A 16,164-nucleotide genomic window follows, 5' to 3' on the forward strand; every position below is an offset into this window, starting at 1 on the left:
GTACTACTCCCATACATTCAAAAGCTTCAACTTCTTTGATTATCCAAGTGTTGTGAGTGTGCTAAGAGTGCTTGTGCTTCATTCCATTTTGCTTAATACTCTCATTTGTTGTGCTTGTTGATTGATTTTAATATTGAGAGTTAAGCATAAGTTCTCCCACTGATTTTATCTAATAAATCTTGCATGGGAAAACTTAGTGGCTTGTGGGTGCTTGCATTGATATTGCAAGATACCTTAGCCCTCATTTTTGTGTGCAAAATATTTTTTTAAGCTTGCATTTAAACGTCTCTTGTGTTTAGTATATTGAGAACACATTGTTGAGGTTGTTTGAATCATCTTACTAGCATCTTTTGAAACCCTAAACTGATATTGTGATATTTTATACTAATGTTCAAAGTTTGCTTAGAAATACACTCTAGATCTTGATTTCTTATCTACACTAGATTGAGTGTTTAGCACACATCATTAAGTACTGAGCATATTTACTATCATTCGTGCTTGCATTATTATCTGAACTATACTGTGGTACATAGCCATTTTTTGAAGAAGCACATTTCTGTGTACATAAAATTTCATATTGATTGTTGTATTCCAGGCATGGGCCTGAAGAGGAAGACTAACCCTATTGAATAGTCCCGGATTGGATTAGACCCGATTAGGAAAGCTAGGTGCACCATCCTGGTAAGGTTTGGTTGTAGGTTGAGGTTAGCCCTGCTAATTGACTTTGTGGTAAATGGTGCTGCTCCACCCATTAAGTGAGCCATAGTGGAATCCTTGAGCTGGTGAGCCAATGTAGGGATGTAGACAATATTGGCCGAACCCCAAAAACATATCTAATGTTAGTTTTGTTTTTTGCACATTATTTATTGCACTTGTATGTTTATGCTTATTGGTTGAATATCTATTTGGGCTTGAAATTTCTTAGACTGCCCTTAGGTTGCATAGTACTGATTGTTGGATTAAATAAACCTAGGAAGAATTTTTATATCTCCAATTCACCCCCCTCCTCTTGGGATTGCACCAAAGCTAACACTCTAGAACCTCCATACTTTCCCCTACATTTTTAATGTTCTGATGCGCATGTCTAAATACCTACTTGTTTTAGTTTTAGATAGCAACTTTCGTATGCTTCAATTTAGCAACAAGTCTAACCAAACTCATGCTATGGGATTCTTTCCTCCAGGCTTCCTCCACACAAGCTTTAAAAGATTGACAATTGCTCTATATATTCTGATACTTGTAGGGAGAAGGACCATACCGATGGAAATTTCTATGAAACCGAATAATCAATAGGTTATGATATGAAGTCCTCCTATTTCCATACTCAAAATAAATATTTGGAAAAGATTGAAGAAGAGTCAAATTAAAGAGGACCCTATCCAATTTTTCCCAACTCCGAGAATTTCCACTGTGACCATTACACCAAAACATGTTGCTGCTAGTAACAACCAAATCCATAAGACCACAGTTGTCCAAACAAGTATTAAATACCTCCATAGCCGATAATGACCTCGTATGACCACCAATACGTTCCAAATCTGAATGGATGATATTAAAATCTCCTACCACTAATTAAGGGAAATCATCTCTCTTAACAAACTCCAAATCATTCCAAAATTCTCGACGATCTCTTTGACAACATTTAGCATAAACAAATAAAGCCAAGAAATTCTGGTCCACGAAACTAAAAATACACGAAATAACTTGATCAGACATATGTTGTAACTCAAAGTACACTTACTCTTCCTAAAACATCCAAAGTTTAACCCCCACCAATGCATTCGCACAAAAATTTGGAAAATTTAGAAAGCCAACCCATTGCGACGTCAAACTTTCATTAGAAAGTGGCTCTGAAAGAACAAAAGTAGAAGGCAAAAATTTCCTCATTAACTTTTCTAAATGGCTTTTAGATGTGCCTAAACCCCGAACATTCCACAGTAGAATTGTATTAATCATAAATCAAGTTTCTTTGGGCGGGTAATAACCCGTTGAGACTTCTTCTCACTTTGCCCATCAATATCCTTCAACTTATCAAGAGGAACATGTAAATCATTATTTGAACAATAGCCTTTTTCCAATGGGAGTTTCTCTAAATTATTTGTCTCCACCTCCCTATCCGATTCACAATTATATAGGACATAGCTAGGCATGATTGTACACTTTTTTTCCAAGATTTCTGAAACCATGTTACAAGATGTCATCGACTGATCACACACTACTATAACATCTTCCACTATCAACATATTAGTGTCGGGAGAACCCAAGAATGGTTCAAAAATCTCCTCCCTCTACTCAATCTAATATAGTTTTGTGTTCATCTGAAAAATCTCCACTTCAGGTCTCGATTCTTCAAGAACAAACTCCCCCTCTTCTATCTCCATTTGCGTAACTGTCTCAACCATTGGCAAAATTTTTGATGTCATTGCACCCTCTTGAACATGATCCACCTTTAAAGGTTCTTCAACAATGCATAGAACTATCAATTCTCTCTTAACTTCTTTCCCTTTATCCAAATGCTTCACACGCCAAAATTCTTGTCAATTTTCTAGTGTAACATTTTTCATATCCTTACGTCTATCCCCAATTTTTTGTTTCCTTTCACCCACTCGGCATACCACCTTTGAATGCCCTTGTCTATAACATTTTTCACAATAAAATCCTTTCTTTTCATACCTCACTTCCTACCAAATTTTCTAATTTGTAGAAATAACAATCGTAAAAGCATCCACCTGATCTGCCAATAAATCCACCTCTATGCACATTCTCGCAGCCATAGCCCTAGTTCAGTTAAGCATAGCATTTTCAGTTCCCAGATATCAACTAAACCTTGTGGCTAGAATATGTAAACAATCAAGCCTGTACATATGCATTTGAAGACTAGGGAGAAATAACCATAAAAGGGCCAAGGATGGTTCCTGCTTCAGATCGAAATCCTTTGTCCATTGAAAAAGACGAAATGGGAAACCCAGCCAAAATCCTTCCTTCACGAGACCATCTATGAAGAAAACCTCATTCATTATTCATCTGAATCAATATGTGAAAATCATCCATGAAACTAACAGATGGGATCTCCGAAAAACCCCAAAACTTTATGATATTCAAACGGATAACTTCAATAGATGGCCTAGAGTGCAAAAATTTCAAAACTAATGCAAACTAGAAATATTTTGCCACTTTGATCATCTTAGCCTTAGAGAAAATGAATCCAATATCTCCATCTGATTAAGGAATTCAATGTCCTAGAGATTCCGCAAGCAGTGAGATAGGCGACCAGCTGTGGTTACGGATGGGGATGCGAGATGAAAGTAGGAGAGAGGGTTAGGATGCGCTGTGTTAAAAGACCCAAATATTTCGACCCTTTGAGAGGCCGCGAACAGGGCGAAGAAGGTTAGGAGCAGAAGGAGACTAGGATTTGGGTTTTTTTACAGGGGTCACAAGTCAGCTAGGGCTCCGACAAAGCCTAAGATGTCTGGTGAGAAGGGCAAAGAAGACTGGGAACGGTGGGAGACTGGGAAAGAGGTTCGACGGGGGTCACGAGTCCACTAGGGTTTTGACGAAGCCCGAAATGTCTGACAAATAGGGCGTAGAAGGCCAGGAGCAATGGGGCTTGTCGTAGGATAATGTTATACATAGGTTTAGCTCGCTCATTCTTTTACCAACCAATAAATACCCCTTTAGTGGTGGTTCCTTTTCTTGCTACTAAAGGTTACGTTGGTCATAGTCTATTCTACTAGTTGACAAGCTTGTAGTAGCAATTTTCAAAACTGCTGCTATAAAAGGGCTACTAAAATAGTTCCATGAACTACTATTAAATAAAAATGAAGGCAAACCTATAGCTAGTGTTTTAGGACTTTTACCAGTGTTTGGAGAACTATTGCTAAAGGTCATACTAGCAATTATTTGATATTTTCATCAATAGTTATAATTGCTACTAAAACCTCCTTTTTGTGGCAGTAATATCCTAGCGAAAAAAAAAAATCAATTTTCTTTCCATAGCAACAACCATTGATAAGTTAGGAATTTGGCTATAATACAATTGATGAATTTTTTATAATAGTAAATCAAGCACAAATAACAATGCTCAATTCAACATATATAAACACGAAATTATATAATCATAAATGATTCATACATTTGTTGCACCATTGAATCCGTGAGTATGATTCCTGTTGGCCTTATAAGGCTTAAAATCCTATTTTGATGCTAACAAATAAGTAGAACTTAACATATTTGGTTAAGTGATGACATTTCAGGACTCAACTCTAAGAAAACAAGGCCAAGTGTTCAGAAGGATTCATAAAAGCATATATTTCAAAGGAGGATGATCATATGAAGCGTAAAACATGGATTCAAGAATGATTTAATCAAGCTTCAAGAAAATGATTGGATGGAATGTTTTCAAAAGCTTACATCAAGTTCAAGTGATCAAGAATTGAAAGTTTGAAAGAAGCTATATGACATGTTCATACATGAAGACTTTAAGGAGTTTGAGAAATGAAAAGTTGAAAGAGTTCATAGGACATATTATGTAAGTACTTCAAGTATACATTGATATGAAATTCGTTGAAGCTCATTAGATATAAGAGACCTAGAGACCTAAACTTTTAATCTTGGAAAATATTTCTTAAGTAAAACAAAATTTCAAGATTTGTGAAGCAGAAAGAGTTTTTGAAAATAAATCTTAAAAATAGTGTTTTGAACCAGACAGAAGCCTGATTGAAAACCCTCAGTAGGCTGACAAATTGAGTGTTTTTAAGATGGACAAATAGAAGGTCATCAGGCTATTGACCATACCTTGACATGTGCTTGATGTGGTAAATTGAGAAGCTTGACTGGGTTCTGCCAAGTGACTGCCACCTCTGCCTTTGATTTAAAACTTACTTTTAATGTGACAGGTGCTTGACCAAAAGTGATAGGCTACTACTACGTGGGACAATTCAAATTTTTTATAAGACTAAAGTTTTTAAAATTAATTGCTTGGGGCTCAAGTTTGCCTAAAACTTGGACACTACTCGAAGAAAACTTAGGGACCAAGTAAGTCACTTTTCCAAATCTATAAATAGCCTTCAAGGCCATTGATTTTATTAACCAAACATCAAATTCAGCTCTCAAACTCTCTCAATTACTCTCATTTTGCAAAGGCTCTCTTGCTCACATATAGCTTACGAATTCCACTGAGTATTGTTGAGTTTCAATCAATGAGTTTGTGCTTCAAGTCTAAATATTTCATTCATTGAAAGAATCAACCAGTGATAAAACTCTTTGAGTTTCAATTTCAATTTCATATTGTACTACTTTGAAGTGTATAGTTTTGAAATTGTACTAATCTGCTTTGTGTGAAAGCATTATTGTACACAGCTCTTGTTTCTCATTTCATTGATGATTTTAGGTTCTTGGATCATTGGCCAAGTGTGGGGTATCACTTGGAGAGGTGTAGCTCTAGCCTATTGAAGGTGTGTCCAAGTGTGGGGTATCACTTGGAGAATCAATGATCTAGCCTATTGAAGGAGTGTGTAAGGGTTTTATTTCACCTGGAAAGGAACTAATTTAGTGAATCCTTAGTAGTTTGCCTACGGTGAGGACGTAGGCTGAGGATAAGCCGAACGTTATAAAAACCCAGTCTCACTCTCTTTCCCTTACTCTCTTTAAATTCTAGTGTACATATAAACTACGTGGATGATTTAACTTCTTAATCATATATACTACATAATTTGGATTTTAAATAAACTTAAGTTTAATTTGGTTTTTGGATTTCGGAAATCGAAAGGGAGTACGTTGGTTGATCAATACTTTGCGGAAACCTCAAAGGGAGTACGTTGACTGGTTAACACCCAAATAAAAATTAAGTAATAGTTTATTTAAATTCTGAGTTGTTATGAATTTGAGTTGTGGTTTGCATTGAAGAAAAAATTACATTCACTACAGGGCTTGAATAAAATATACAAGGTTGCAAAAGCTGAAAGATGAATCTTATATCTTCTTTAAATATATTGTGGTTAATTGGTTTGGTTGATTGATTGGATGATTGTGTGGTTGTGGATTGAATAAAAGAACATTGAATTTTTTCTGATTGCTAAATCAACAGGAAGTTGAGAAATCTTTGAAAGAATTTAAAAGAGGTTAAAAATTTATAAAAAGATTTAGAAGAAATTTTAATAACCTAATTCACCCCCCCCCCTTTTGGGACTACACCTTGGGTTTCAATTGGTATCAGAGTAGGGTTGTAGAAAATCCTAATTAATAGCTACATCAAGATCTAGATGGCACACGTAGGCGTAGTCCCCTTTGGAGAGGGTCAATCCTCAACTAGGCCTCCCATCTTTTGTGGTTTAAATTATACATTTTGGAAACAAAGGATAAGAATCTACCTTCAAACTATGGATTGGAAAGCATGGCAGGTTGTCACACATGGTGGCTTAACTCCTACTAAAAACATAGATGACAAGGAAGTACCCAAAGAGGAAAACAAATGGACCAACAATGACCATAGGATGCTACAAGTAAATTCAAGTGCTATGAATGCATTGTATTGTGCCCTTGACATGAATGAATTCAATAGAGTCGTGGCATGTAAATCAGCAAAAGAAATTTGGAATAAATTAGAAGTAATCTATGAAGGTATTATTGATGTAAGGGACAATCGAATCGATATGCTCACTAGTGAGTATGAAGCTTTTAGGATAAACCTAGATGAATCCATCACTAGTACGTACACTAGGTTCACCCGCATAATAAACTCTTTCAATGCATTAGGAAAAACCTACACCACTTACGAAATGATTAGAAAAATTTTTAGAGGGCTGCCACCTATATGGGAACCAAAAGCCACAACAATAAGTGAAGGATGAAATTTGAAAAACACTGCCCTAGATGAGTTAATAGGTTCTATCCTCACATATGAAATGACAATGAATGAAAGAAGTGAAAAATCTAAAGCCCAAGAATCTGTTGCTTTTAAAACACCAAACGAAAACTCTAGTGATGAAGATGAAGAAAGGATGGATGAAGATGAAATACCCTACATATCCAAGAAACTTGCAAGAATACTAAAAGGGAAAAATAAATCAAAATAAAAATTCAAAACTCAAGTTCAGATAAGGAACAAACTAAGAAGAAAGAAACAAAGAAAGAACTACCTACATGCTATAATTGCAAGAAAGTTGGACACCTAAAATCGGATTGTCCAAAACTTAAGAAAGATTCTAAAATGAAAAAGAAAAAGGCAATGAAAGCCACTACTTGGGACAATATGAGTACAAGTAGTTCCAATAATGAATCAAGTGACCCCAAGAGGTTCCATGCTATATGGCTTGGGACGATGAGGAAAACTCCTCATCCAAATCCTTAAATAGTTCTTGTGATGATTTAGCATAAGAATCCAATGATGAGTGTATACCATCCTATGAAGAACTTCAAAATGATTTATTCAAGGTGCATAAGATGTTAGTTAATATGGCTAAACAATACACATCATTAAAAAATAAGAATGAAGGAGTTATGAAAGAGTTAGAATCCTTTAAACTTATTGAAAGAGAAAAATATTTAAAAATCAAGAAAATGGAAAATAAGAATGAAACTTTGATAAAAGAGTTAGAATCTAAAAATCTTGCTGAAAATAAAAAAGATTTGAAAATCAAGATATTAGAAAGTAAGAATGAAAAGTTACTGAAAATCAAGATATTAGAAAGTAAGAATGAAAAGTTACGAAAGGAATTAGAGGACTTAAGATCCCAATCCTCTGTCGAAAAATGAGAAAGATCAATATATTTTAGAATTAGAGCATAAAATTAGAAAAATGTCTCAAAATCAAGAAAAGGGCAAAAGTATACAAAATTCAGAAATTTATGATCTTAAGAAAGAAATTGAGGACCAAACCAAAATCATCTACAACTTCACAAAAGGAAAAGAAAATCTTGACAAAATGATTTAGGTACAAAGAATGTCCTTAATAAAGAAGGCATAGGATTCAATGGAATTGAAAATACAAGGAAAAAGAATCTTTACATGGGATACCTTAGAAAAGCCTCAAAAAATTATGCTAGTACTTCTTCAAATGCTTACACTCAGACCACATGCTACCTATGTAAAAGGAAGGGACATATAAAGTTTGAATGTCCATTAAAAAGAAGGGGTGTGAAAACTAAACAAGTATGGAAAGTAAAAGAAACATCCCTTATTAAACCATTGGGACCCAAGAAAGTATGGATACCTAGATAAAAAGTCTTGTTCAAATCAATAAAAAATCTCAAAGAAGAGTTTAAGAGCTTATTGAAACAAATAAAAATAAAAATAACACTGTTAGCCAAAATCATAGTATGATTCATACAAGCCTTAAAATAGAAAGTATTAAGATATATGAAGCTTGGGAACTCATATGAAATCAAAGAAAATTTGAGCTTATTGCTTGAGTTTTTTTTTTCAATTAAGAAAAGATATTTAAGAATGAGAACAAATTGAGCAATATTGTAGTTCCATGCACATGATAATGATATGCTCAATCCTTAAATGTTATGCTAATATGCTATATGCTACATTTGTATATCTTGAAATCTCCAAAGACATGAAAATGATTGATGATTTATGGCTCACTATATATTGAAAATCTGAGCATGGAGTTATTAAGTATGATTAAGAAGCATAAATTTTGATATAATATTGATATATGAATATGAAATTAATTCTTAACCATACATGCTAATAATGGATCACATAGATAAATTGAAAAATTTGCATCTAAATAATTTAGTATCCATGAGCATTGCATAATGTGACATTAGCATTGGTATCTATAAAGTATATTGGTATCCATGACTATATCAATTAATATTTGAGCATGACAAGCATAATTATATCCATGAGCATGTTATGACATTGATATGATATTGGTATTTGATATTAGTATCCATGAGCACATACATGATATGAATCAATGTTTGAAACATGGGATGATAAATTTAAAAACATAATTGGTATCAAATCTGAATGTATTAAATTTAGGAGGAGTCGTATGACTTATTGCTTGTACTATGTTTTGTTTCTTCCTAATTTTTCAATTGATATCATGAATTAATGAAATGTTCAATTAGTATTATTCTTTAATGTTTTAATTGGTATCACAAATTCAAAGGTTCAATTGGTATCATGAATTAATGAAATTTTCAATTGGTATAATGAATTAATGAAATTTTTAAGGAGGGATAATGTTGTTAGTAGAGATGTTACAACACATATATGAATTACAAATATGAAATATATATATATATATATATATATATATATATATGACTATTTTACTATTGAAGCACACTACACATGTCATATTGAAAAATAATGAATTGACTGTGTACATATGCTTGATATGTATGCTTGATATTCATATGCGCAAAATATGATTTTATTTGAACTTAATCATTTTTTATATCCTACTCTTTTTGATTGATGACAAAAGGGGGAGAAGTTTTGAGTAAAAATTGAGCATGGTATTAAAAAAATTGAACATGATATATATCTCAAAAGGAGGAGAAGTATTTGAACTTGAATTATTATCTTGAACTTGAATAATGTGATAAGGATAATAGTAAAAGAGTTTTTGAAATTGATCTTGATATTGTTAAGTTTGTTGAAATGATGCTTATTTAAGGGGGAGTCTTTTTAAGGCTCACTCAAATTTTTTACTCCTTGTCTGTCATCATAAAAAACGGGGAGATTATTGGCCTCACAAGACTTAACATCTTATTTTGATGCTAACAAACAAGCATAACTTAACATATTTGGTTAAGTGATGACATTTCAAAACTCAACTATGAGAAGGTAAGGTCAAGTGTTCAGAAGGATTCATGAAAGCTTATATTTCAAATGAGGATAGCTTATATTTCAAAGGAAGATGATCATATGAACCTTAAAGAATGGATTCAAGGATGATTTAATAAAGTTTGAATAAAATGATCACATGGAATGTTTTCAAAAGTTTACATCAAATTCAAGTGATCAAGAATTGAAAGTTTGAAAGGCACTATAAGACATGTTCATACATGAAGACTTCAAGAAATGAAAAGTTAAAAGAGTTCATAGGATATATTATGTAAGTACTTCAAGTATACATTGATATGAAATTCATTGAAGCTCATTAGATATAAGAGACCTAGAGACCTAAACTTTTAGTCTTGGAAAATATTTCTTAAGTAAAATAAAATTTCAAGAATTGAGAATAAAAAAGAATTTTTGAAAAGAAATCTTAAAAACAGTGTTTTGAACTAGACAAAAGCCTTATTAAGAACCCTTGGTAGGCTAACATATTTAGTGTTTGTAAGATGGATAGACAGAAGGTTGTCAGGCTATTGACTAGACCTTGACAGGCGCTTAACGTGGTAAATTGAGAAGCCTGACTGGGTTCTGCCAGGTGACTGTCACCCTTCTGCCTTTGATTTAAAACTGAGTTTTAAAGTGATAGGTGTTTGACCAAAAGTGACAGGCTACTGCCACGCGGGAAAATTCAATTTTTTTTATAATGGTAAAGTTTTTAAAATTAATTGCTTGAGGCTCAAGTTTGTCTAAAACTTGGACACTACTCCAAGTAAACTTGGGGATCAAGTAAGTCACTTTGCCAAATCTATAAATAGCCTCCAAGGCCATTGACTTTATGAACCAAGCCTCAAATTCAACTCTCAAACTTGCTCAATTACTCTCATATTTCAAAGGCTCTCTTGGTCACATATAGCTCACGAATTCCACTGAGTATTGCTGGCTTTCAATCACTGAGTTTGTGCTGCAAGTCTAAATCTTTCATTCATTGAAAGAATCAATCGGTGATAAAACTCCTTGAACTTCAATTTCAATTTCATATTGTATTACTTTGAAGTATATAGTTTTGAAATTGTACTAATCTGCTTTGTGTGAAAGCATTATTGTACGCAGCTCTTGTTTCATGTTTCATTGACGATTTTAGGTTGTTGGATCGTTGGCCAAATGTAGGGTATCACTTGGAGAGGTATAACTCTAGTGTATTGAAGGAGTGACCGAGTGTGGGGTATCACTTGGAGAGGCGGTGCTCTAGCCTATTGAAAGAGTATGTAATGGTTTTGTTCCCCCTAAAAAAGGAACTGATTTAGTGAATCCTTAGGTAGTTTGTCCAAGGTAAGGACATAGGCTGGGGATAAGCCAAAGCTCGTAAAACCCGATCTCATTCTCTTTCTCTTACTCTCTTTAAATTCTAGCAAACATATAAGCTACGTGGATAATTTAATTTCTTAATCATATATACTACGTAATTTTGATTTTAAATAAACTTAAGTTTAATTTGGTTTTGGGATTGCGGAAACCGAAAGGGAGTACGTTGGTTGATCAATACTTTGCGGAACTTCAAAGAGAGTATGTTGATTGGTTAACACCCAAAGACAAATTAACTAATAGTTTATTTAAATTATGAGTCGTTAGGAATTTGAGTTGTGGTTAATTTGCGTTGAAGAAACAAATTACATTTACTACAGGGCTTGAATCAAATACACAGTGCTGCAAAAGCTCAAAGCTGAATCTTATATCTTGTTTAAATATATTGTGGTTAATTTGTTTGGTTGATTGATTGAATGATTGTGTGGTTGTGGATTGAATAAAAGAACATTGAATTTTGTGTGATTGGTAAATCAATAAGAAGTCAAAAAATCTTTGAAAGAATTTAAAAGAGGTTAAGAATTTATAAAAAGATTTAAAAGAAATTTGAATAAATCAATTCAACCCTCTCTTAGGACTACACCTTCCATCTTCCTTTATCTTTGAGTTGACGAGAAACCACAATGACATTAGGGTGAGGGTAGGAACCTTCCCATGTGTCTATATAGAGTTCTATATGAACCCTACCACTCATTGTCCAATCATTATGGTTCCCTTCAAGTCACAACTAAATGAAAAGAGATGAGGGTAGCTCGTTATCCTTATATTTTCTATTGAGTGATGGGTGAAAGCCCTCGCAAAAGCCTGCACTAATAGAATCCCATTGGTGTGTATACCTATGAATGTGTATACATTTGTACATATCTATATTTTTATTTGTATATTAATATATAGTTCAAACAATGACATATAAAAGTAATACACATTAATTAGTCACTAACATGTAGAGTTGTATCTGTCACAACTAAAAATGGATATCAAGATTCCCCTAAGGAACTTAAATATTGTTTTATCAATCTTACATTGGTTAGGAAATGTTAGAGTAATAAAACTTTCATACATTTATGTTGTAGCCCAAGTTCAATGTCAACTTTCAATTAAAGAAAAAAATAAGTACCTCTAGATTTATCCTTTTTCTTTTGAATACCCAAACTAGGCCAATAAATATTAATACAACACAATCCAAGAAAGTTGCATGTGTCTGCAGACGTTGATGCAAAATCCACACAATCAAATAAAATACTAGTAACTGTTTTGTTTCTTTCCCCATTTGGCTGTTCCACTGACTACCTAAATGGAAAAATTACAGCAACCTTCTCCAAGCCAACCCTATGAAAACATATAAATGTCAATATGGGACATAGAAAATGCAGGGCTCAATAAATCAATAAAAGATGTTTATACAGTAAAAAAAATATTGACTATGTTCCTTCTGTTTTAACTAAATATGCTGGCAGTAGAATGCACGCACATAACTCATTTTATATATTCAGCAGTCTCCAAGAAGGTAAACTGACTATATGATATTAGACAAAGCGTTCAGGTACAAAGACAATCATCACTACGGGCGCATAATGCTTAATTATATATATATGATTCAAAATAAAAAGAATATAGAAAGATCATCCAACATTAGTTATTAGAACATACTAATAAACAATACCTACGGAAATTTAGAAAATTTATATGATCCTTGGCATGAGAAAACCAAATGCACTTCAATGTATGATGTGGCCAACTATATATAGATCTAAAATATAGAACTCCTAATAGCACGACTGCGTTCAACGCAATCCATGAACCCAACTCAGAAGTCAAATAATTTAACCAGAACATCAATATGCTGTGCACTAGACTCACTACATGATCTGAATGACCAGTATGATCTTTGAAAAGAGAATCTAAATTCCTAGTTATTTGCGCATTGTGTCAATAAAGGTTTCTAGAGAACCACTTTTGAAACGTAACCATAGGACCACTTTTGATATCTAGCCCATAATTGGAGGAAGTAACGCATTTACCATTAAGCATGCCAATGCGCTGGATTTCAAAAGTAGCTCCTGGTTTTGCTGATATTTTATATTGGAAAACAACTGATGCATGCATTTGTCTGTCTCTCTTTCTCATGTAGCAGCTTGCAGGTAGGTCACGCAATATTACATATATAAGATTGATCACTCCCAATAAAACATAAAAGGCCAATTGAACGAGAAACTGGAAGAAAAATAAGATTGAGAATAAGATCTGCATGTGGTCCAGATTGATCATAAAGGAAGTTCTCGCTGGTCTGTATGGCCTTTGGTCCCATTTAAGTGGGTCTTCAAACCTGCAACAAAAATATACTACCTTAATCAACCGTACATCTTCTGGGAGAGATTTTGCAAACATATAAATTAACATAAGGAATCCTAAATAAATGTGCAATTAATGTTTTGACTATTTCTTTCAGATCCAACGATGTGAATTAGAATCCTGGGTGGGGGACGGGCGGGGGGGGAGAGAGAGAGAGAGAGAGAGAGAGAGAGAGTTTGGCTTTTCATCTAGCTATGCATTTGGACAATCTGAGGAGAAAGAGGGGAGCAATCACTTGCTGGCAATAGTTACCAGAAAATAGCTTTCACCATGCTGCAAGCTCTGAGCTGAAAATCCGAACTCATTAACTGAGACTGGCACCCCTGAGGAATGGAACAACACCACATCTTCACCAAACATAGCCTTCACGTCAAGTGGACCCCTTGGAACGTTTGTAGGAACTCGATTAATAAAAACAGTGATGAACCCTAAAATACCGGAAAATAGGTTTCAATATGACCATCATTTTAATTCATTTTTTTTTTTTAAATATTTCATAGCATATATATATATATGTGTGTGTGTGTGTGTGTGATTGTATGCTTTTCCATGTAGCGGCCTTTAATTTCAATTCCCCACGTAGGTTATTAGCCTAGGCGAATTTTGGATTTTTAGATGAAACAAATAACAATTGCAATTTTAACATTGGCTGATTCATTAAACATAAAAAAATAAAATAAAAATAAAAGAAGATGAATTTCCCCTAAAACCCTCCAAGTTTCCTTTTCAACACCTTCAGATTTACAAATGAAGGAAAAAAAAATAAAATTACACAACAGAGTAAATTTAAAAAAATTGCTGAGGTACACTATCTCAGTGATTATATAGCTTGCAAGCTTAGTGCTATGTTGAGTACACGAAACATAAAAACTATTATGGTAATTAATAAAGATATTAACATGCATATAAAGCTAAGAGATCAATTCCATGCCAGATATTCTCTCTAAATAACTGTATAACTAGCTAGCTTAGTGATATGTTGAGTGAACCAAACATAAAAACTATTGTGGAGGATAAATGTATTAACATGCATATAAAGCTATGTGATCAATTCCAATCGCGAGCAAAATATTGTAAGAGGACAACTATTTTTTCCTTTTTTCTTTTTTTTTTAAGTAAAAAAACGGAGTCATGGGATAATAAATCTAAAGTGTTAAAGATTGGTTGTTTTACTTTGTCTATCTTTTAATTATACATTTATTTATTTTTTAGGTTCTCAAACTAAGAAAAGGGTGTGATCATACAATTACCGGTGGGTTGGCAGTGCAAATTGGATGTCTTCAAAGGGCACGGAATCAACGAAACAAATGAACTTTGATCAATTTCCGGGAAACCCATTGGGCTGGAGGCAGAAAAGAGGCCATCGGTGCCATCGTGGCCAGCAGCTCTAGCGGAAGAAGAAGAAGAACCAACAGCCAGACAAGAATATGGTAGCGACAGAGGAAAAGAGTGAGGAGCAGTTATCTGAAACCCTATAGCACTACTGGAACTAGTGCTACCCTCGTAATGTATTACACCGCCGGCAGGTCGGGGATGAGCACCGGTCTGGTCGCCGGTGATGGAGGTTTGAATCTGGCGCTGTTGGCGGCGAAATCTCGAGCGGCGGTTTTGGAACCAGTAGAAAACATTGGCATCGCTGACAGGGCCGAATTTCTCGAGAAGATCTCTTATTCTGACGGTTTCATCTCGGGAAGGATTGACCATGCCACTGTTGAAGATAGACTCGAGGATGAGGATTTGCTCAGGCTTGGGACTCCACCGGGAGCGCACGGGCTCGCTTCTCTCGGAGGCGTGAGGCGGAGTACTGTTGGGGATTTTTGCTTGATCTTCCATGACAGCAAAAAGAGCTGAAAGGAGCAGGAAGTGGGTTTTGAAACACAAACCAAGGTATAAAAAATAATGGAGAAAATTGATGAAGCATATGAACACACTTAAAACCAAATTATGGGGGTGGATTAGAAAGCCTTTCGCCCCTTCGTGTTTTGTCCGCACTTTGAAATGTGAAACTACGTGAATGCCCCTAAATGAAAGCTTCTTATTTTTCTTTTTTCTCGCCTCACTGTCTTTCTTTCCTTTTTATTTTTTAGTGCTATTACTTTTTTTTTTTGGTTAACAAAAAAGCATGGCTTATAGATTAGAAATTAACAAATATGCACTTAACAAAAGTATATTACGACTCAAAAATCTAACTAAAACTTATTTCTATAAATCATCACATTTCTTTAGGAGACTCATCGAATTGATAAAATTAAACCATTCATATGATCATATGGAACCAACCAGTCTAGAACAAGATAGATTGTCTTCTAAAAGAGTAAATTGAAAATGAAAAAAAAATAAATCCAATGTTAGCTAGAGGAAGAAATCTTCTTGCATTTAATTAACTGAGAGGAGCTTTTCGCAGTCCAAAAAATACTATCAGTGCTCCACATTAAATTTTTTAGGTACTAAATGACAATTCCCCCCGCGGTTGGTTTTCATTTTAAAAGTGAAATAGTTGCCAAGTATAAAAGGGTAAATCAATCATCATGTATACTATATATGATTTGTGAACCTTAGTGGGACAGCGTCGTCACCAAGATCTTTAGGTTTTGTTTTTTTTGTTCTTTTAAAAAAAAAAAAAAACTTTTTTCTCTCTCTCTCTCT

General features: G+C 34.1%; 1 protein-coding gene across 1 annotated transcript; it reads right to left on the reverse strand.

Annotated features, from left to right (window-relative positions):
- Window positions 1–13,211: 13,211 nt before the first annotated feature.
- On the reverse strand, window positions 13,212–15,432 carry LOC131144551 (WUSCHEL-related homeobox 11-like). The gene is made up of 3 exons (XM_058093251.1): window positions 14,769–15,432; window positions 13,771–13,946; window positions 13,212–13,492 (listed from the first exon to the last, which is right to left on the reverse strand). Exons 1-3 carry the CDS (start codon window positions 15,349–15,351, stop codon window positions 13,487–13,489), a joined length of 765 nt encoding a protein of 254 aa, XP_057949234.1. The 5' UTR covers window positions 15,352–15,432; the 3' UTR covers window positions 13,212–13,486.
- Window positions 15,433–16,164: the final 732 nt, after the last annotated feature.

Source organism: Malania oleifera, chromosome 12, assembly GCF_029873635.1.
Source record: "Malania oleifera isolate guangnan ecotype guangnan chromosome 12, ASM2987363v1, whole genome shotgun sequence".
Lineage (NCBI taxonomy): Eukaryota > Viridiplantae > Streptophyta > Magnoliopsida > Santalales > Ximeniaceae > Malania > Malania oleifera.

What these genes read in the sequence shown, in the direction of transcription:
- LOC131144551 (XM_058093251.1), bottom strand. Translation starts at nt 15,351, where the DNA reads ATGGAAGATCAAGCAAAAATCCCCAACAGTACTCCGCCTCACGCCTCC. An exon ending in TTTGCACTGCCAACCCACCG is followed by an intron (nt 13,947 to 14,768) that starts GTAATTGTATGA and finishes CCGGTATTTTAG; the next exon opens with GGTTCATCACTGTTTTTATT.